The sequence below is a fragment of the Trichoplax adhaerens genome, genomic scaffold, assembly GCF_000150275.1.
Source record: "Trichoplax adhaerens TRIADscaffold_4 genomic scaffold, whole genome shotgun sequence".
In the NCBI taxonomy this organism is placed as follows: domain Eukaryota; kingdom Metazoa; phylum Placozoa; class Uniplacotomia; order Trichoplacea; family Trichoplacidae; genus Trichoplax; species Trichoplax adhaerens.
Window position 1 is genome coordinate 7,301,383 of NW_002060946.1, and position 21,252 is coordinate 7,322,634.

At 34.4% G+C, this 21,252-nt stretch overlaps 3 protein-coding genes across 3 annotated transcripts; all 3 read right to left on the reverse strand.

Moving 5' to 3' along the window:
• Positions 1 to 2,847: 2,847 nt before the first annotated feature.
• TRIADDRAFT_24229 (uncharacterized protein) lies at positions 2,848 to 7,224 on the reverse strand (the record flags this gene model as incomplete). The annotated part of the gene is made up of 8 exons (XM_002112175.1): positions 2,848 to 2,904; positions 3,175 to 3,233; positions 3,582 to 3,684; positions 3,878 to 3,989; positions 4,065 to 4,257; positions 4,505 to 4,582; positions 6,358 to 6,396; positions 7,101 to 7,224. 8 exons carry the CDS (start codon positions 7,222 to 7,224, stop codon positions 2,848 to 2,850), a joined length of 765 nt encoding a protein of 254 aa, XP_002112211.1.
• A 2,569-nt stretch (positions 7,225 to 9,793) lies between these two features.
• Positions 9,794 to 12,737, reverse strand: TRIADDRAFT_24095 (uncharacterized protein; the record flags this gene model as incomplete). Its single annotated transcript, XM_002112176.1, has 7 exons — positions 9,794 to 9,835; positions 10,073 to 10,131; positions 10,238 to 10,337; positions 10,921 to 11,032; positions 11,265 to 11,460; positions 11,578 to 11,655; positions 12,518 to 12,737. The coding sequence occupies 7 exons, from the start codon at positions 12,735 to 12,737 to the stop codon at positions 9,794 to 9,796; spliced, it is 807 nt and encodes a 268-aa protein (XP_002112212.1).
• Positions 12,738 to 17,468: 4,731 nt separating this feature from the next.
• Positions 17,469 to 19,281, reverse strand: TRIADDRAFT_56019 (uncharacterized protein; the record flags this gene model as incomplete). The annotated part of the gene is made up of 4 exons (XM_002112177.1): positions 17,469 to 17,633; positions 18,409 to 18,630; positions 18,811 to 18,870; positions 19,021 to 19,281. The coding sequence occupies 4 exons, from the start codon at positions 19,279 to 19,281 to the stop codon at positions 17,469 to 17,471; spliced, it is 708 nt and encodes a 235-aa protein (XP_002112213.1).
• Between the last annotated feature and the right edge of the window lie 1,971 nt (positions 19,282 to 21,252).

Here is a 21,252-nt window from a genome sequence, read left to right on the forward strand (position 1 = left end):
CCAAAATGATAGTTACTGCTTACCGGCCAGTAGCTTCGTTTCAGCACTCTAGTAGTAGCAAACCGCGCTGTGGTGCTGTACCGGTACAGTGCATGTCCTCCAATGAATCCGAAATCCGAAATGGTTTGACATCGGTGAATCCGAAATCCGAAATGACGATATTCGCCAATCCAAATCCGATCCAATAAGAAAATAATATAATGGATCTGAATGAATCCGAATTTTCTACAATCCGAATCCAATCCGATCGGATTGGATTCGAGTCGGATTTCCTACAGTGTACAGTACAGTACTATACTAGACGATTGCTAAACACTGGACTGTACACTGTACACTGTACAGTACAGAGAGGGAGGCTGGGCGCGGTGCGAAAAAGTGACGTCATGCCCTTGAGTCAGCCAATCAAAATTCTCGTTTTTGATCTTGTACAGTGTACAGTATCACCGTTTTTGAGGCAATGTACTGTACATCGTGATTATTTTCTTTTCAGATAAATCGACGAATATTTTTTGAGTTATTTCTTCATCAAAATCAATAAAATTTTATACGTGTGAAGAGAGGAAGTTCTGGTAAAGATTTTTGTATAGTTTATTTTTGTTAAATAATTGTCCTTAACCAATTTTATTTACGATTTATGGTGTACCGTTATTCTTCTAGAAATAGCCATTTTACAGTATTTACTGGTAACAACTACAATGTAATTTTGACTTTGATACTGAAGCGATATGTCCGCTACGCATTACGTAAATGTGCTCTGGCATAAACGTTACGCTAATACCGAATCGCCGAAAAAACATGGCGAGTTTGCATTAAAATGATGTTTGATACATTCATTTCAGTCATTTTATAAGCAAGAAATAGGGGTTTTGATTGTAAAATGATCAGTAAATACTGTACTGTACGATACTGTACTGTACTGTACTGTACACTTGTGTTCTTGATGTAGCCAAAATCAACAATTGAAGCAAAATAGCTGCGGCCATTTATGGTATACGCTTACACTTCCAAGTATAGATATGTTTATGTCTGTACATCAAGCTCTATCATCATCTCAAGGCATGAGAATCGATTTTAGCACAGTTCTAATACAGAATGAAGCTCGTATAGTCATGAAATACTTCCCAGGAGTATTTCATAGTCCATAGTACAGGACAGTAATTGAATTCATTTTTATCCTTGTTCTACTGTCTAATGTTGGTTCACGCCCTCTACCCGACAACGCTTTGACTACAGTACACCACTGCAGTGCTACTATGGATACGTACATCATTTCACTGATACTAACTCAATTTATATGCAATGTCTAAAATATGGGAAGAGTGGACTTTCTGCATTCTTATAGTGGCGTCCAGTAGCTTGGAAATGGTTTCATTTTATTGGATACCACCTAGAATAGAATAGAGAATATAGTAGCGTCCAGCAGCTTCCAAATGGTTGCATTTTTGATGCAACCATGAATAGAATACTATATTCAATATCAATTCAGTTTTACGCATCCACTCCTTAAATGCCCAACCTAGCAACCGACCCAAACCAATAGCGATCATAACCTATCAATTATTTCTGCGTATTTGAATTTATTGAATGGATAGAGATTGAATAACTTTCTTGTTTCTATTTCTAGTCATGATTTAATGATAGGAGTACTGTCATGTATAGAGCATATAATAATAAAATACAACTATCGCTGCTTTGTATTCTTGCCCAACTTATTACTAAACTCTTACGAGTCTGGCATACTTTTCAATATCGAAACATGTCACAGGACATGCCAACACCATCATCTATCACACAAGCTAGAGGGGAAAATTGAAAATGGAAATCTATGAGTAGACCGTATATTGTTTGAATATAGTCCAATAAAGTTCTTGGTGATATGTTAACACTGCAGTTATCCTATATGGGCACGAGTTCGTAATACAGCATCTGTAAGGTTAAGAGATAAATGTAATTCCAGCTAAAATTTTACCGGATCGCGCGTTTGCATTAAAGTATCTCATACATACGAGTCGTCCTAGGTATTATCCAAAACTAACCTTAACTACAGATTTTATTAGTATTTGTGCACATCAAATGACGCTCTATTTGGGCTGAATTTGAATACCCATTTTCATAGCATCGCAATGTCTGCGTGGCTATAGGCCGATCTCAAAATCTTTAGCTTCTCATCAAAACTTTCTATAGCACAACTAATAGGGGATTGTAGCAGCATAGAATCGATTGTAAGGTAATCTCTACCAGTTTATGGTATAAGTTGATCTTGCTTTCAAATTAATATTTATTAACCTATATTCGATACTAGTGCATAGCAACTCTAGGTTAAATATATATCACTAGAGAAAGAAAGCTACCAAACCATTCCTGTCGCGGTTCTAATCATACTTTTGTTAACAACATCTTGATAGCATTATATAGTGCTTGCTATAATTATTCTATAACTATACTACGGTGCTACAGCAATACATCTCCGTCAATTCCGACTAGCTTCAGAAAATATTCTATGCCGTCAGTTATCTATTCTAAAAAAAATTTATTTTCTACAAGATTGAATATTAAAACAACAAAACGAAACAGATACTGTATAATACCGTGAGATGTGAGGAAATTTAAAATGCCATTGAGAATTGACGAACAAATTAAAAATTACATTGGCTGAATTACCCTTCACATAATACCAATCGCTGATATGTACGGTAATTAAGTTATTAGAGCACTAATAATTTAAGGATTTACATTTCTATTATCTTAAATTCAAATAATTGATGGTTTTATTCTATTTTAAAAATAACTACGAGATAGTTCAGTTTAAAAATTTCGCATTTGTTACGATGATCTGATAAAAACTTTCTAATTACTGCCACCGTAATTATTATTATTGCAGCTGTCTTCAAAGAACATGAAATCCTGTTTGCAAAAGAAAATCAGGTTATTAATAAACATATTTGTGTCCAAATTATAAATGTAAATTAACGGTTTGTATTAAAGCAATGATTTTAGTTCCAAGTATGTTATCGTACTGTAAATTGAGTCAGGAACTACTATACTCCACTAAAATGAATGAGTACTAAAGATGGAACTGCATTCATATTTAAAGGTCTTACGGCGCATCAGGGAAGGAAAAGAAAGTTATTTTATAAGAAAAATTTATTTAGCGTGATTAAACGATAATCTTACAATAAGAAAGACAGCTCCCAATAAAGTAGCCTTCGCTTTTACGTCCAGGTCCATTGGAACTAACGTAGATAATTGAAATCCAAGATAGCAAAGTCAAAATTATGTGATAAATAATCGCTAAAAAGTTACCTATCGTTTCATAAACACGGCATAATATGCGTATATAATTCATAATAATAATTAGGAAACAGCCGCTGTAAATTCTATTTTTGATGCAGCTTGTAGCATTTGAGTAATCTGACATACGAGTGTATTTCCATTACATACTACTGTGTTATACATGAAAAAATGATCTGCATTGATTTTGGACATGCAGAGTAAGAACTGATATCATGAAATAGTGAGAGTATTTGTTCGATGGATATAAGCAATAGCTAAGATAAAATGTAACTGATAGTATTTCTTACAACTAATTCCGAAGTTGTCAGCATCCGTAAATACTTCCTTTGCCAATCCAGACCACTGCTTAGTAATTCTACCAACAGATTGACTGCCATCAGCAGAAGTTACCTTAATACGAACATTAATGAAAGCGACGAACTTCATAAATACGTACGATATACTTGTTTAATGACAACAAGTTACGCTTTCTAGCGAAATTGTTAGCGTTCATATAAAACTATGATGGCTTTTAGTAACCTAAAAACGCAGGACCATGAACATGTTCTAAATAGCTGTTTAGGAGTAATTTCATGTTACCTACCTCAAAATTAACGTCTTTACAGCAAGAACAAGTCCAGCAAGGTCCCTTGATTTTCAACAGTACGTTTTTGTTAGCATCCATAATATTAAACTCCGGAAAGATTATGGTCCATCTTGAAATATCAACAATAGATTAACTACTTATGTAACAACTGTATATTAACTTTGAATAATTATCTCCTCCTTACTTTTGCTCAATATAACCGATGGTAGTGCCAGGCGGAGATTGAACTTCCATTTCTTGCAAACAGCACGGAAAGCAGCACTCATCACATCGTAGAGGACGAACTAAATGAATGATTTCCCGGTTACTGTTGTCTGTAATGCTCATTTCAAACGATCGTATAGGCCCACAGCATTGCAGGTTGAGGCAGTCATTTTCTATTGCATTAATATGGCAGAAGTAGTTTATTATTTTGAAATTATGAATATAAACTGAAAAATATGATAAATCGAGTCTTTTTTTGTAGCAGATAATTACAGTATTTTTACGAGCACAGTTTCGGTCTGTTGAGCATATAATGAGGATCACTTCATCATTCTGCTTTTGCTCGATGCTAAATATACATTACAGTATCATTCTCTATATCAAAGATATACCGTATATCCCTTATTAAATGATACCTACTTTCAGCAGCGAAAAAAACTTGTTGTCCCATGGTATTCTTGACCGTGAATCTATTCAATGTTTCCCAGTTGGTCATCACTATAAAGATACAGATGCAGTAGTTATTAGTAAAATGTTATTATATTACAGTTATAGTGGATGAATACCATCGCTGCAAACTTATATGAGTACTATACTGTACGTATATCATATACTACAGTCTAATAGATTGAACTAATGGGCTGAAATGAAAAATGATCAAAGGATAAATGGACCCTATTGAAGGTACATAATAAAAAGTATAATTTCATGTATATGCAATTTTCTCATTAATTAATTAGACTTAATTAGTTGATCAACACGTTTTTTTTAAATTGACAAGCGACACACTTTGCGTGAGAATGCGCGTATGCTATTACTAAAATGTATAATAATTATAATTGAATCCATTTTTGGATAAAAATCCTACAACAGGGACTATAATAAAGATTGGAATTGTACTAAAAACTCTTAATGGACAATCGATTGTGGATGGATATTGATAAAACAGTAGTAGCGTACAGGAATTGCAGATTAGTAAGGCCACAATGAAGATATTCTAGATAAAAGGAAGAAAGAAGTAACATTTCTAGACGGGGATGAGTAGCGATAAAGTAGCAAAAGTTGATTCTATTAGTTCTAAAAGTTATTATGACAGTGATATCCTACTAGACGGCAAATAATACAGTATAATTAATGTAGTAGTATATAAAATAAATTAAATAGATACATCATTATTACTTTCTGCCTGCCAGTAAAATGCCACTAATGATAATACTGTAAAAAGATCGTAAGCGGTTTGCACTTTCAGTAACGTTATAAGGCAACTATTTCCATCCAGATAGCTAATTTCCACTAAAACTAAGACTAAAACACAATGCTATTGCACGAAAGAGGAGTAATATTTCTATTCCTTTGGTAATTATTAAGACCAGAAGACTTGCACGTTTGACAACATGACCCTTTTCATTTTATGAAAAATAGCAATACGCAGCATTGCACACTGTACAGTATGTGATCAATTCATTCACGAGGTGCTATATCTATCTTGTCAATACTACAGTATTACAAGTTAGCAAGTGGGGGATATTATTAGTTTATTTAACTATAATTGCTCCACTTGCTTTCCCGATCTCAGTTGATATCGTATCCCCACATTCAGTAGAAGTAAATGACTTTAGTTCTTGTTATTAATGTCAGTACTGTGCCAAAGATTGTACAACAGTACTTATGCAAACTAACAACTCAGTAATAAATGTCAACAGAATCAACAAAATTAGGACAAGGCGGACGTAAATAAATTTCTCTGTGTTTTATATGTACATACAGCACGACTATATCACATGGTAACGCATACTGTATATACTCGTCATAATGGTTATATTTATTTAATCAAGCAACAATAATACTAAACAGAAATGTCAATGTCTTTTCTAGTACAGTCGAACACAAGAGAGAAAAAATAAAAAATAATTAATACGCCGCATCAACGTCTCTGATTTTTCCATGGGCATGGACTATTCAATACAAGTAGATTTGCCGCTTGTTCTACTTGGCTAACTACGGAATACTGATTGTACTGGTACTTTTTTACTTTTGCATCCCATACAGCCCATTTAATTAATATACTGTAGATTAGCATCAAACTTATGTATATCTTTGACTTTTCCATGGACAAGAACGATTCAATACGAGTAGATTCGCTGTTGGTTCTACTTGGCCAACTACGGAATACTGATTGTACTTGTACTTATTTACTTTTGCATCGCATAAGTACATTTAATATACTGTAGATTAGTATGAAAGTTACGTATATCTCTGACTTTTCCATGGACAGGGACGATTCAATACGAGTAGATTCGCTGCTTGCTCTACTTGGCGAACTACAGTATACTGATTATACTTGCACTTTTTTACTTTTGCATCACACACAGTACATTTAATATACTGTAGATTAGCATGAAAGTTGCGTATATCTCTGACTTTTCCATGGACAAGCAGTATTCAAGACGAGTAGATTCGGTGCTTGTTCTACTTGGCGAACTACGGAATACGGAGTATACTTGTATTTTTTTACTTGGCATCATATACCGTACATTTACTATAATGTAGATTAGTATGAAATTTATGTATCATTTGGGATACTTTGGCACGATCATTCGCATTATGTAGAGTATATTTACTAGACAATTTTCTAAGTTGCGTTGGGTGAGGAGTAGATGATGAGATAGTAGACAAAAAAAGTGTAAAGAAATGTATTTACTGGTATAATTTAAGAGTAAAGAGAAAAAATAAAAATGCATTGCATCAGCGACATGGACTATTTACTATAAGAAGTCTAGACAATTTTCGAGGTTGTTTGGGGTGAGGGCAACGTGAGATAGACAGACAAAAAAGTGCAAAGAGATACTTGGAGAATACTATTTTTGTGAGCTCATTAGAAGGACTATGTGAAATTTGAAATAGGCGTACGTTAGATAGCCTTAGTGTCTTGTTTTTCACTCTTTACCGTGTACTATTGTAGATATTGAAAATGTGCTTTACTGTGCAGTTTCAATCTTGTAACTCATTTATTCACGTTTGCCAAGGTTTGGGTTACCTTCAAAAATTTCCACAACTTGATGAATTAATAGTTGATCGATCTGACTTAGATATTCTAGACCAGGTGGGCAACCAACAGGAATAACAGTCGGTGTTGGCATCCATTGAACTGGTGGCTGGCCTTGGGGTTGGCTTACTACTGCCGAATTTCCCGGTTGAGCAAATCCAACAGCAACACCTCCTATCGCTTCTGGTTGTCCGCTCTTTTCTTCCATTTTCCCAGCAATAGCACAACGATTGAATGTTGATCGAATTTCGAACAATGTTGAATATCACAAGCTACCACTTGATATTGAAAAGACTCTTCTTTAGCAGAATAGAGTAATCAATTCTAGCGCAAGTTGGGTTTTTCCAAGCTAAATATCAATTTCTGCGATTGTATTGATCTGCAAAATGTCCAAGTACTATCGTATGTAAATCGCTTACCCTGCCTACGGCAATGAGTGTGGAACAAACCAACAGTGTTGTTGTGGCCTACACTCATTGCCGTGCCCAGTGTCGTGTACCTGACTTGACTTTAATGTACACTCTACCGAACCAATGGACTGAATAAACAGGGATAATTTATACAGTACAGCAGACTATGCACAAGCAGTCTAGTGTAAACAAGAACAAAGCTACAAACGGAGGAGGGCCATGCCCAACCACGAAAAGAAACCCTTTGGCCTTTCTTGGCCACCTTTGCCTATGGCTGTAGCGTTGTCAGGATCTTATGTAATGACAAAATTTCCACAGTCGTACTAATAAGAGCATAGGCATTTACGAAAAGAAACCCATTGGCCTTTCTTGGCCACCCTTGCCTATGGCTGTAGCGTTGTCAGGATCTTATGTAATGACAAAATTTCCACAGTCGTACTAATAAGAGCATAGGCGTTTTTCGATATTTAAGCTTTTGCTAAGCACGAAAAGAAATCCACTGGCCTTTCTTGGCCACCCTTGCCTATGGCTGTAGCGTTGTCAGGATCTTATGTAATGACAAAATTTCCACAGTCGTACTAATAAGAGCATAGGCATTTACGAAAAGAAACCCATTGGCCTTTCTTGGCCACCCTTGCCTATGGCTGTAGCGTTGTCAGGATCTTATGTAATGACAAAATTTCCACAGTCGTACTAATAAGAGCATAGGCGTTTTTCGATATTTAAGCTTTTGCTAAGCACGAAAAGAAATCCACTGGCCTTTCTTGGCCACCTTTGCCTATGGCTGTAGCGTTGTCAGGATCTTATGTAATGACAAAATTTCCACAGTCGTACTAATAAGAGCATAGGCATTTACGAAAAGAAACCCATTGGCCTTTCTTGGCCACCCTTGCCTATGGCTGTAGCGTTGTCAGGATCTTATGTAATGACAAAATTTCCACAGTCGTACTAATAAGAGCATAGGCGTTTTTCGATATTTAAGCTTTTGCTAAGCACGAAAAGAAATCCACTGGCCTTTCTTGGCCACCCTTGCCTATGGCTGTAGCGTTGTCAGGATCTTATGTAATGACAAAATTTCCACAGTCGTACTAATAAGAGCATAGGCGTTTTTCGATATTTAAGCTTTTGCTAAGCACGAAAAGAAATCCATTGGTCTTTCTTGGCCACCTTGCGTGTAGCCCTGTCAGGTGCTATAACGACGGAATTTCCACTGTCGTACTAATAAGAGCATAGGCGTTTTTCGATATTTAAAGCTTTTGCTAACCACGGAAAGAAACCCACTGGCCTTTCTTGGCCACCCTTGCCTATGGCTGTAGCGTTGTCAGGATCTTATGTAATGACAAAATTTTTACAGTCGTACTAATAAGAGCATAGGCATTTATACAACATTTTCGATATTTAAGCTTTTGCTAAACACGAAAAAGAAACCCACTGGCCTTTCTTGGCCACCTTGCGTGTAGCTGCAGCCCTATCAGGTACTATAACGACGGAATTTCCACTGTCGTACTAATAAGAGCGTAGGTGTTTACAACATTTTCGATATTTAAGCTTTTGCTAAACACGAAAAAGAAACCCACTGGCCTTTCTTGGCCACCTTGCGTGTAGCTACAGCCCTATCAGGTACTATAACGACGGAATTTCCACTGTCGTACTAATAAGAGCATAGGCGTTTCTGGATATTTAAGCTTCTGCTAAACACGAAAAGAAACCCACTGGCCTTTCTTGGCCACCTTGCGTGTAGCAGCAGCCCTATCAGGTACTATAACGACGGAATTTCCACTGTCGTACTAATAAAAGCATAGGCGATTATTCAACATTTTAAATATTAAAGAAGCCTAATGGCCTTTCTTGGCCACCCTTGCGTGTAGCGCTGTCAGGTGCTGTAACGATGGAATTTCCACTCTCGTACTAATTTATTTAATTTCCTTTATATTTCCCATTCAATTGGCATCAGGAAGCGTACTTGCACATACTTGTATTCTTTTTTTTATAAATAATTTGCTAATAAAGATAGGCCATGCACTTAAAGACTATCGAAAGACTACTACTGTAAGATTGAATGGATAAAAATAATACCTTAAACAACCGGTAAAAGTGGACCGTAAAACCATTTGATAACCAGTATAAAAAAGAATATGGATTATGAACAACTAACTTTACGTGCAATACATTCAAGCATATAAAGTCTGCTTAAATACAGTTTATTCCCTAGATTGCTTTCATCTTGCAATATACCAACAGAATAGTTTTGCATTAATTATCGTCGCGTCCGCGCTTTCCAAAGTAGATAAAGTCCTGCGGAATACATTATTTATTATTGTTAATATGAGTTGAAAACTCTTCAGACATAAGCTGCATGATCATAATTCAATAACCAGATATCAATGGTGACGGTTGAAACAAAATACGTATGATATCAATTCAATCGAAGAAAGTAACTTACAGTACAGTATATAGCATTACTTTAAATCATGAACGAAAAACTACTTTATCATAGGACACGAATTATCTATTCGTGATATAAAAACTTACAATTAAAAAGATCGCTCCTAGTAAGACCGCCTTATTCTTGACTTCAGTACTTTCTGGAACTAACCATACGATTATAACATTTTTGAAGAAGATGATGAGTATTACGTTGAATGAAATTAAAAATTATTTCATTGTCTTATAGTCAGTTTAAAATTTATGTTATACATGTTATAGCAAAGTTATCCGCATCGGTTAAAGCTTCCTTTAATAAGCCCGCCCATTCTTTAGCAATTCTACCAACTTTTTCATCATTTGTATCATGCACCTAAATTACATATTGTAAGATGATTCAGTTTTAAATAGATTTTTGCTAAACAGCCCATCAATAATAACGGATAAGCGATATGAAACAGGGTTTAGAATTATCCATTATTTTAAAATTTGAGCCTTAAATATAGGATCAAAATTTTTTCTTATTCAATAAGCAGATATCTTCTTCAATCAATATTATCTACATCAGATACAGTATACTATCTTTTAAGCGTTGAAGTAACTGAAAAATCTGCTAAATAAATTTAAAATTTTATGCCGTATATTTGTAAGTCTTGATGACAGTCATTTAATAGGTTTCATCATTGCTGATCTAACATATTATAAGCGCGGTAGCAAATAACTACTGCATTATTGCTGATGCATAATAAAATTAACCAATGACTCATTCATTATTTTGAAAATTCTATCTAGCTATCAGAATAAATCAGATATATCGTTTGGTCCTCTTACATAGTTATAATGGAAGAGTATTCTTATAAATAGTAGTCGCTTGAGAGATAGTGTTAGACTAGAGTCGTAAACATGATGTGTACGTTCTATCCGTGCTAAATTTTACTCAAAATCTTTAGACCTACGTCAAATTCAACATCATTGCCGCATGAACAAGTGATGCATGGTCCTTTCAAGGTAAAAGTAGTTTCGTCATTTTCATCGGTGACTGTAAAGGAAGGCCAGCATGGCGACCAACTACAAATATAAAATGTAAAATATTTACGTAAATGATTGATGTTAATATGGGTTATCATTAGCCATCGGAAATGATTGAGAAAGTTAAGTATACGTAAAGTCGTAAAATATTAGATGCTCTACAGAAATTTCCATCATTCTACGCTTTATGCCTTAGAATCAAAACACATAAACTAATAGGTTTACGCCGGATATAATATACTGTACTGCAAAATATTTGTGCACGACGTACTCCATGTTTACTTTGCCAATTCGATTGCCGGGAGGTGCTTCTACTGTTAGTTCTTGTAAACAACAACACCAGCAGCAGCAAGAATTGCATCGTAGTGGTCTTGAAAGGTGAATAACTTCCTTTTTAGTGTTATCGAATATTCTCATTTCGAAAGGGCGTCCCTCACCGCAACATTGCAAATCACAACAATTGATTTCTAACAACGAAGCAACTTGACTTTAGGAAATTCCAGAAAGCCAGAAAGCATGAATTCAATATTTTCCATTTGTATTTATGGAATTTGATTCTAAATCAGTATATATGTCAGTCTTACCTTCGCTGACGTAGTATATTTGCTGTCCTTGTTTATTTCTAACGACGTAGGTATTAGCCGTCTCGATATCGGTCATTACTTTTAATTTGATATAATTAAGATATTAGTATTGAAATCTGTTATGATTTTCGAGCTTATGGCTATTATTTTATTTGTTTCAGAATCTTTCATAAACGCCAGTGAAGGGTATTGAAAGTCGCTAAATAGAGTTAACTTTTTCATTGTATACCTTAAATTAAACAATAAAAATACCAGACTGGATTCTATTGCTATGATTTAAATATGAAAACGTATTCTTAAGACTGTTTTACAATTTGCTATAACTCGCTCTACAGTACGGTAATAAAAGCCATATATCGCAGCAATTGGATTTACTAATCGATTGATAAGCACAGCACGTTAAATTGTTACTTTTAAGCTAACGTTAACATATTTGCATTTGAAATAAACTCAAAATTTCATTAATAAAAGCTATTCCTGAACTAGAATAAATTTACGCGCATGCTTAAATTTTTTACTGATGCAAAAATAGAAGCGCGATCTATTAATTAAATCTAGTGAAAGGAAGGGTATAACGAATCATTTGTCTCACAGGCTGCTTTGCTATACTTATTAAGTAAAATAATTAAATCTCAACTCAGAATTTAGGGATACATTATAATTCTTCCCATGTTGCCCACAGATTAACTCTGCAGACTACCGTAGATACAAACATGAATAAGTGTATTATATTTAGCATATTCACTACAAATCTGTAAATCAGAAAATATCTAGTACTGAAAAATGATCTAATCATCTATTGCTCAAATATTTAAATACTATCATTTTTGTAGCTACGATATCAAAAATATATTAGACATCGTACTCTTACGATTTGGAGGTAAATTTTCAGAATGATATAGGGATGATAATGTTAACACTAGGCTAGATGTAAGCTTACACTGAAAGACTCCGACGTCTTCTCGAATCAGTAAAGTATCAATTTGAGCGAGATATTCCAATCCAGGTGGACATTCTACAGCACTGTCTGGAGATGGTGCCCAGTTAATGCTTGGCTTATCCTCATTTGGCTGTTGTTGAATTAATTTTGCAGATGGATCATCAGATGGAGTTGTTCCGTAAGTAGGCTGAGAAGCTGAATCGACTGGTTGTTGGCTCATAATCTTAGCAAAGCGTTGGTAATGTCGCGAAAGAAAAAAAAAAAGAAAAAAATAACGATCAATGATATTTTGGCCAATTATCTGATATTATAATTGATGATGGATTTTATTATATCTACATGAAAATTCATTTCATTTGCTCACCTTCTGTAAATATTTTAAATGGCGTCAAAATAAAATGCTTGAGAGTAGAATAATTAGCGATGATATTTTGCTAGGGAAAAATTTTCTAGTGTATACTAAATGAAAGCTTTACTAACGGTATATTTACTCAATAATATGATTAATTCTTATAAATATCTATGCACCTTCAAGTAAATCTTATATAAGATTGTGCTTTCGTGTTAAAGCTATGCATTCAAGGAATAAAATTATCAAATCTTCAAGTTGTTAAGTGTGCTACGATACTACACTATAGGCGGCATTGATATCTAGCGATGAGTCATTATCAAACAATCAATATGCTCTTAAACCAATTATGAAGCAATTGAACGCCTACTGGTTCTATTTTACTGAGATCACTATTTAAAGAAATGGTGTTCAATAAAATATGGTTGCATAATAATTGGTAAATTACCGTACTCCATCTTTTAAACTTGTAAAAGTACTAGTATAACATTAAGACAGTTACTTTATTGCAGTACGTCAAGACTCCAAACTTGAAAGTTTATTGTCTAACAACAAATTTTGGTAGAGAAGCAAGGTAGCATAAAATAATTAACGAAGCTTAGTCTTAACTAGTGAGTCCTGAAATATAGGTAGAGATCTAAATCTTGATAACTTTTAACTCCAATGTCTCAAATCAACATGCAGCATTCCTCAATTATAATTAAACCTAGAAGTAATATTTTAGAAAATGATTTACAACTAGTGGTATCTACTTGATTCGCAGATAATAAATTATCTTAAAATTGATTTCGCAGTTCTAAACCTATCATGGTGATTTAAGATATGGACAAGTGTGTATACTTGAGCTCTTTTACATCATCCAGCATCATTTTAAATACCAATTGATAGCTATATCTAGTAGTACATTCTATTAAGCAGTATTTATTAGCGATCTCCTCAAATGACAGTAACAATACAAGCTCTGATGTAATAAGAGTAGCAACTATCTATGATAATACTGCATTTGATAACAGATGATATAGAGATATCGTTAATCATTGACCATAATTTTTAAGCTGTATAATTATTAAGTTATCTGTAATAGCTGAAAAGTTCCGATAAGGTTATACTGATGTCCTGGGGCGTATTATTTAGTTTATTCGATAAATTTGGTCTAAGAAGGTTTTACTCATTCAGAGTTTACTAGCTTGTTATCTCCAGTAGAGAAATTATATGGATGATGAAAACTGGTGGTCATGATTTGTTATGGAAGTTTGACGACTTAGCTTTATTTATTGCAAGCTTTCGGTAGCTAATGTTACTTCAACTGCGCTCGTATATGCCATTTAGTTTGCCACAAATTGGCGACTTGGATCCTACCTGGATACAGTTTTCGTGAATGGATCACTGCTTGTGTTATTATCTTGAATGTTTACTTTCTAATGATCTGATCTTATTTTGGGAAAATCGTCTGCACAACTCGGGTAGCTCACAATATCAACGGAGTTTAAATTAGTGCAAAATGTAATCCTGTATGGTGCTCCTATGAAGACCTGCCTGGTCGGTTTAACGCAGAGGATGTATCTAAATATAAGGGAATTGGATATAATTATAGTATCGTACTCGTTGCAAATGTAGTTAGTAGTTTTCTACCCAGTTTAGGCTTCCAATTTTATATGTAAAGTGGGGGTAGCAAAGCAAATACTGTACAGTATTTACAGAACAGTGCATCATTTATTCTTAAATATTTAAAGAAAAGAAAGACTCGACTCCAATACGCTAACGAGTCCTATTCGAGAGTATATTAGTAGAATGGTTACCGTCCGTTTATACAGGTTACTTATCAAGAGAATTGTAATTTGAAAGCATATTATTGACATGTAATCACTCCAAATCAGTTCAATGATTGTACACGTACAGTATTAAATAGTAGATGCTACCACAACAAGTTTTGTGAGAATAAGCAGAGCATTCAATGCGTTCGGGTGGAACTAAAGAAGTGGGGCAATTATAATCGCTTAATAACGACGAGCTTTCAACCGTTGCTTTTAAGATGATTAAGTTCAACAGTCAAATCCAGTTTCAGAAATGAATGAATCTTGGTTCAGACCTTATTACAGGTGCAATAATTGTAGAACAAACATGATTATGCATAATTTAGGTATAACTTTAGTTATGGCGTTCAGCATGACAACTTATTTCAACGACCACAGTTAAATGTAACCAGTATTGATAGAGATACAAACTATTAAAAGATGTTAATGCACATTTCTTCCAATTTTTACGGTACAGTTTACAAGTACTTAGAAGTAATAATAAAGAATTAACCAGATTGAGGATTGTACTTCATTTCAAATTTACGGTATTTGCCTGGCGACACAAATAAGGTGTCTGAGCAGCAAATTTTGACTGACGTTGCAATGATAGCCGTATGAAGATTAATAAGGAAGTAGAGTAATGTTATGGGATTTGTATTTATAGTGTCCATTCACTCCTCAGTATTCCATGATGTTAAAGCAACTATGGATTAGAGCTTGGATGCACTGGGGGATAAAGAACACTTTGAAATTATGTTATAGAGATCTCTGTATGATGAACCTTTCGTGTTTTAAGATACTGACATCCTACAGAACTTCTTTTACAGGTTGCTTCCATCGTCACGATTATTCATTTGATGATTCAGCATTATAGTGTATCGCCAACCAAACCACAGGTGGTTGCGTTGAAGTATAAGTAACCCAGTGCAGAGTATGTTTAGGAATGTTAAGGATATCTCCTTTGGTTAAGACAATTTCGTCTTGATCTTTGAGCTTTAATTTAGCTTGGCCCTGTAGTACCATCACTAATTCATCGCGATCTTGGTCATAGGGTTCATCAACAGGCGTGATTTGTCCGTAAGATTTTCAACCATCGCATCTTTCGCTTGCATTATCGTTTGCAAGATTTCTTCCGATGAATTGTCAGGATAGTCGAACAAATTTTGCAGTGCCATCGATTCTCTTCGTAGTTCAGATACGTAACAGAGTTGACTTAACTTGCCAATAGTGAATATTAAAGCGTCGATTGTGCAGTGTTTCGATTGGAGATTTAACCCAGCAGCAGCCTACTTTGTATGCGTTCACTTTCAAGTGGCCTAAAGGTTGCCAAGTCAACGTCGGAAGTGAGCTAATTTTTAAGCTGCTGCAGCAAACTTTATCATCAGCTACGACGAGGATGACGGACAGCTACCAGACATCTGCAGTACTGTACAGTACAGTACTTTACCTGAACTGTACAGTGTACAGTGTACAGTACAGTCAAAACGTAGAGTAATATACTGTAGCGTATTGTACTGTACTGTACTGTACTCATATGAGAAAGGTTTGGAGCTTGCGCCGTGCCATTGCATCGGCTATTGCATTTAGCAAGCAAATACAGTATATTTGTTCTACTGTCTGCAACAGCATTTGAAGGTAACTTTCATTACAGAGCTTAACAGTACTGTACTGTAATGTTACTGTACTGTACTGTAAATCCCTGGTATTATAGGGCTATATAACCAAAAAAGCTTACTTGGAATGTTTCTAAGCATGCAATGGTGCAAGGCTATTGCATTTAGCAAGCAAATATATTTGTTCTACTGTCTGCAACAGTATTTGAAGGTAACTTTCGTTACAGAGCTTAACAGTACTGTAATGTTACTGTACTGTAAATCCCTGGTACTACAAGGCTATATAACCGATAAAGCTTACGTGGAATGTTTCTAAGCATGCAATGGTGCAAGGCTATTGCATTTAGCAAGCAAATATATTTGTTCTACTGTCTGCAACAGTATTTGAATGTAACTTTCATTGCAGAGCTTACAGTACTGTAATGTTACTGTACTGTAAATCCCTGGTACTACAAGGCTATATCACCAAAAAAGCTTACGTGGAATGTTTCTAAGCATGCAATGGTACAAGGCTATTGCATTTAGCAAGCAAATATATTTGTTCTACTGTCTGCAACAGTATTTGAAGGTAACTTTCATTACAGAGCTTAACAGTACTGTATTGTACTGTAAATCCCTGGTACTACAAGGCTATATAACCAATAAAGCTTACTTGGAATGTTTCTAAGCATGCAATGGTGCAAGGCTATTGCATTTAGCAAGCAAATATATTTGTTCTACTGTCTGCAACAGTATTTGAATGTAACTTTCATTGCAGAGCTTACAGTACTGTAATGTTACTGTACTGTAAATCCCTGGTACTACAAGGCTATATCACCAAAAAAGCTTACGTGGAATGTTTCTAAGCATGCAATGGTGCAAGGCTATTGCATTTAGCAAGCAAATATATTTGTTCTACTGTCTGCAACAGTATTTTAAATGCTTATCATACAAACTGTATTGTTTCCATACGGCAACAAGAAGTCTAAGAGCAACTGCGATAGCGGCTGCGCGAATTAAAGGGTTTATTAAGGTAACTTTCATGACAGAGCTTATTTTGCAGTCTTGCGCACCCATTTCTAGACTTTTCCATACAAAAACATACGCTGCGAAAACAGAATTTAGTATGAAATTGGCCGTAACGCAGGTAGAGTAAAGCACAGCAACAGCAATTCGTACCGTGGTGAACCTTTAAACGATCCGTGCGCAGAAGCTCAGATTTTTGCAGCACAAAATCGCCATTTCTCCTTTTCTCCAACAAGTAATGGCGTTCCTCCACCAAATTGATGCTGTTCGGTAGCCCTCACTGAGCTGTACACGTACATACCGAATTCGGTGCATACTAATTGAAGGCTAAAATACAGTGAGGGCAATTTTGCCTAAGCAATATCAATAACAAATATAATGGATGAACCATTGACGTTGGCCACTTTATGTTAACAAAATTAAATAGTATCATGCGAACTTAACTCTGAAAGTGATTCTTACGGCTATAAAATGCAAGATTACCAATAATTTATTATTTTTATCAAGACATTATCGTAATGACTTATTTTAATATCTTCATAATCAGTGATAACGAATTAATTTAGGCTGGGGCATTTGCAACCATGTACAGTGGGCGGTACTGTATTTTGAGGTATACAAATACAATACATCAATTAATATCGAAAACATGCAAGATTAACCAGCTCTGAGTAATTAATCACCACCAAATTTCAATATAATTCACGATTCTTCAGTATGGCATATTGCCTGCATAGAAGACATAAACGGGATACATGTATTGTCAATGACAAGTTGTTAAGTGAGCTCTTATGTAAAGTAACAACGCAGAGGTCATGCTATTTTGGAGTTACCAATGGATTCAGAATGAATCAGCCTAGTTTGGTATTTATAGGAATTGAATAAGGTTATATGCTAACGTAATAGTAGCGCGAATCTATTAGAGCATTACATGGATATACTCGTAGATGTAGCTATCTAAGACTACACTTTTCTTTCCTAGCGAACGTAACTCTACTCCAGCAAATGTATTTTTCACCGGTTCTTGAAAAAGATTTCGAAGTGAAATGACGAGGCTAACGACTTAAATTTTTAGTCTAAAAACTATAAAATTGGATATTCATCAGTTTAATCTTTGCTAATACTTACTTTGATTGCAGCAGGGCCATAAACATGTTTCGTAAGCATATAGATAAAACAACTTCCTGTTATAAACTGAATTACTCCAATGATAGCCGAAACAACATTGAACCACAGAGTTGATTCTCGGACTTCAGAATTTTTAAGATTCAAGTTTGATGATAGATTAATACCAAGTTGGATAGATGATGTGATCAACGTAATAAGGGAGAAAAAGTAGAAGCAGTGTAGCTAAGGTTTACAATATAAACGGAATAAGAGAATTCGAAAATGTAAGAGCTATGCAATTACTTAATTAAATGTTTTAACGTAATGCAGTATAGTAAAAGTAATTTATACAAAGTAATATCACTACATGAGATTGAATACTACTACAACAACGATAATTCAGTCATTGGACTGAAATCTTACCAAATGGGGCTTGGTTTCATTTTTTTGACTAATAATAGAATAATATCCGCTTGGAATATACTATAAGAGACAGCGCCCGGAATTAAATAAAGGAAAATATCCTGTAAGATGAATCTACTTTAAATTTATCATTTACATAAGCCTCATAATTTTAACATTTGAATTATCCCTGCTACCGGTATCCTGTTATGATTACTTGGTAGCACTTACCAAGATCGCTCCCCAAACATTAACGGCAATAGCCATTGCGGGATTGTATTTATGATTAGAATCCACTAGGCCGAAAATACCAATTACAAAGCTTGATATACTAACTAATATACAGTTATAGCCAAGATTCCGTGATGGAAGATGAACACTCTGTGGTAATGAGTAGATGGAATCTGAAGAGCGATCAGTCTCAGTAGTAACGTCTTCCATGGCAGAAGTGTCTTCTGTAGTCGTCTCTTCACAAGTAAAGTCGATGGACATGGCCAATTATAATGTATAACAATTCCTAGTCTCTAATAAAAATGTAACAGAAATTAAACTGTTCAACTATTTTAATATGACAGAAAGTATGCAGCAAGAAATTCCGATCCATTAGCAGTGATATTAGGTGATACTTCTTTAAAATTGGGGCATTACCGTTAATTCAGGGATGATCTAAGGCGCTGAAAATGAATTAATCAATTATTATGTCAACTATGGACGTAATAAAATTTTGCAAATCTAATATTTGTGCAGAAAATACAAAATAGTTTTTACAATGCATCAAAATAATGTTAGTACGTTAAGCGAACATTAATAGAACATCAAGCGAACATCAATAGAACATCAAGCGAAATCATATCATGTGTAGAGCATAATCACACATACCAAGACAGCATCTGCTATGATAATCTGATAGTTTCATAGTATACATATTTCGCAGCGTTTAATCATTTATAAAGTCATCGATCATGTTCAATGAACTCTACAAATTTCAATTCTGGTATTTTACTATTAGCAGAGATATTAGATGCACGAATCGTAATTTAGTACCAGGTTGAATTATTAATTCGTAACTAGATTCTTAATTAAAAATTTTTGTTACCGAGGCATCGGCAAGGAGTTCAAAAAATTAGTTGAGCCATATCTCATTATAACTTTGTCAATCACAAGTTTTTCCTATAGTCTGCCATTGGTAAAATTAAAATAAAACTGTATCACACGGGTATACTTAATTACTGTTACAGTGAGTCATTATAAATTGTAGCTGCGCATTATTGCCAGGCTTGTTAAATTTTTTGAGTTATTTAAACAAATGTCATGATATTCCATATCTAATAATAGCATTCCATTTAAATTTGATCGTTAAACTCAAATCAATTTCGATTGTTTCCTACGGTGATTTTCAAAATAATTTATTGTGAACGAAAATGTCATACTTTACAGTTTGGCCGATTGAAGGATTAGAAAACTAGTAAGATTTGTTTCTGAATTTGTTCATATTATAAAGCTTACAAAAAGAAACGAGTGCCATCCATTATCTACAACTATTATTAACTTCAATGCACGCGTAGATCGGAATCGTCTAATTGCAAACTTTGATGAAATACCTTACTTTTAATTCATACCGTTTTATCGCATTAAATGCGAGTTGCTGAAGTAAGCGGGATTTACTGTTTAAATTGATTACGAAAGAACTGATGCAAATTACCTTTCTGCAATTAGTTTCTGTAGTCATAGTTCTATAAAAATAAGTCATATAAAGTAAATGAATCCATACAATTAATGATATACAGGAATCACGCTGGAATCACAGATTTCATCGACATCGTAGAGAATTTGATCAGTGACTGTATCACCTATCGACTGCATTATTTGCATATTATTTATAGTAGAATATGTCTATATTGAGGTAATGATTCCAAGAAACGAATATTTGCAGTGAATTTACTTATAGAGAATCACTAACATAGCACAGTGAAATATTTTCAAAGTGTGAATATTCTCACCTTTAAAATAAGACAATAATTTTACCCTACTAGTCTACTATATTTTATATCGTGCAATTTGTAGAGATTTGAATTCACAGTAAAGATAGTAAATTAAAGGCGTATTGATAGGAGTATCCGTCAGCAAACCAGTTATGCAATATTTTATCTACTTAATCCCATTTTCAGCTTTTTTATCGCTAAATATTTTAGAATTTTTCGCCCAGTTACCTTTTATATTGTACACATTAAAGAAACGGTTTTGATTTAAATAGTGATTTAATTTTGACAAAGTATTTCTCCTATATGAAGACTTCCATAAAATTTATATCTATTTTATGGGATTAGTTTAGTGTACTCGCAACTTTAAGAACAATGTCGTAGTTAATATCCCTAAATACCATTCCCATCGACTCTATTCTGATAATGAATTGAATTTTGATTCAATTTACTTCTAATTCAAACAATTTTATATCGACAGGTA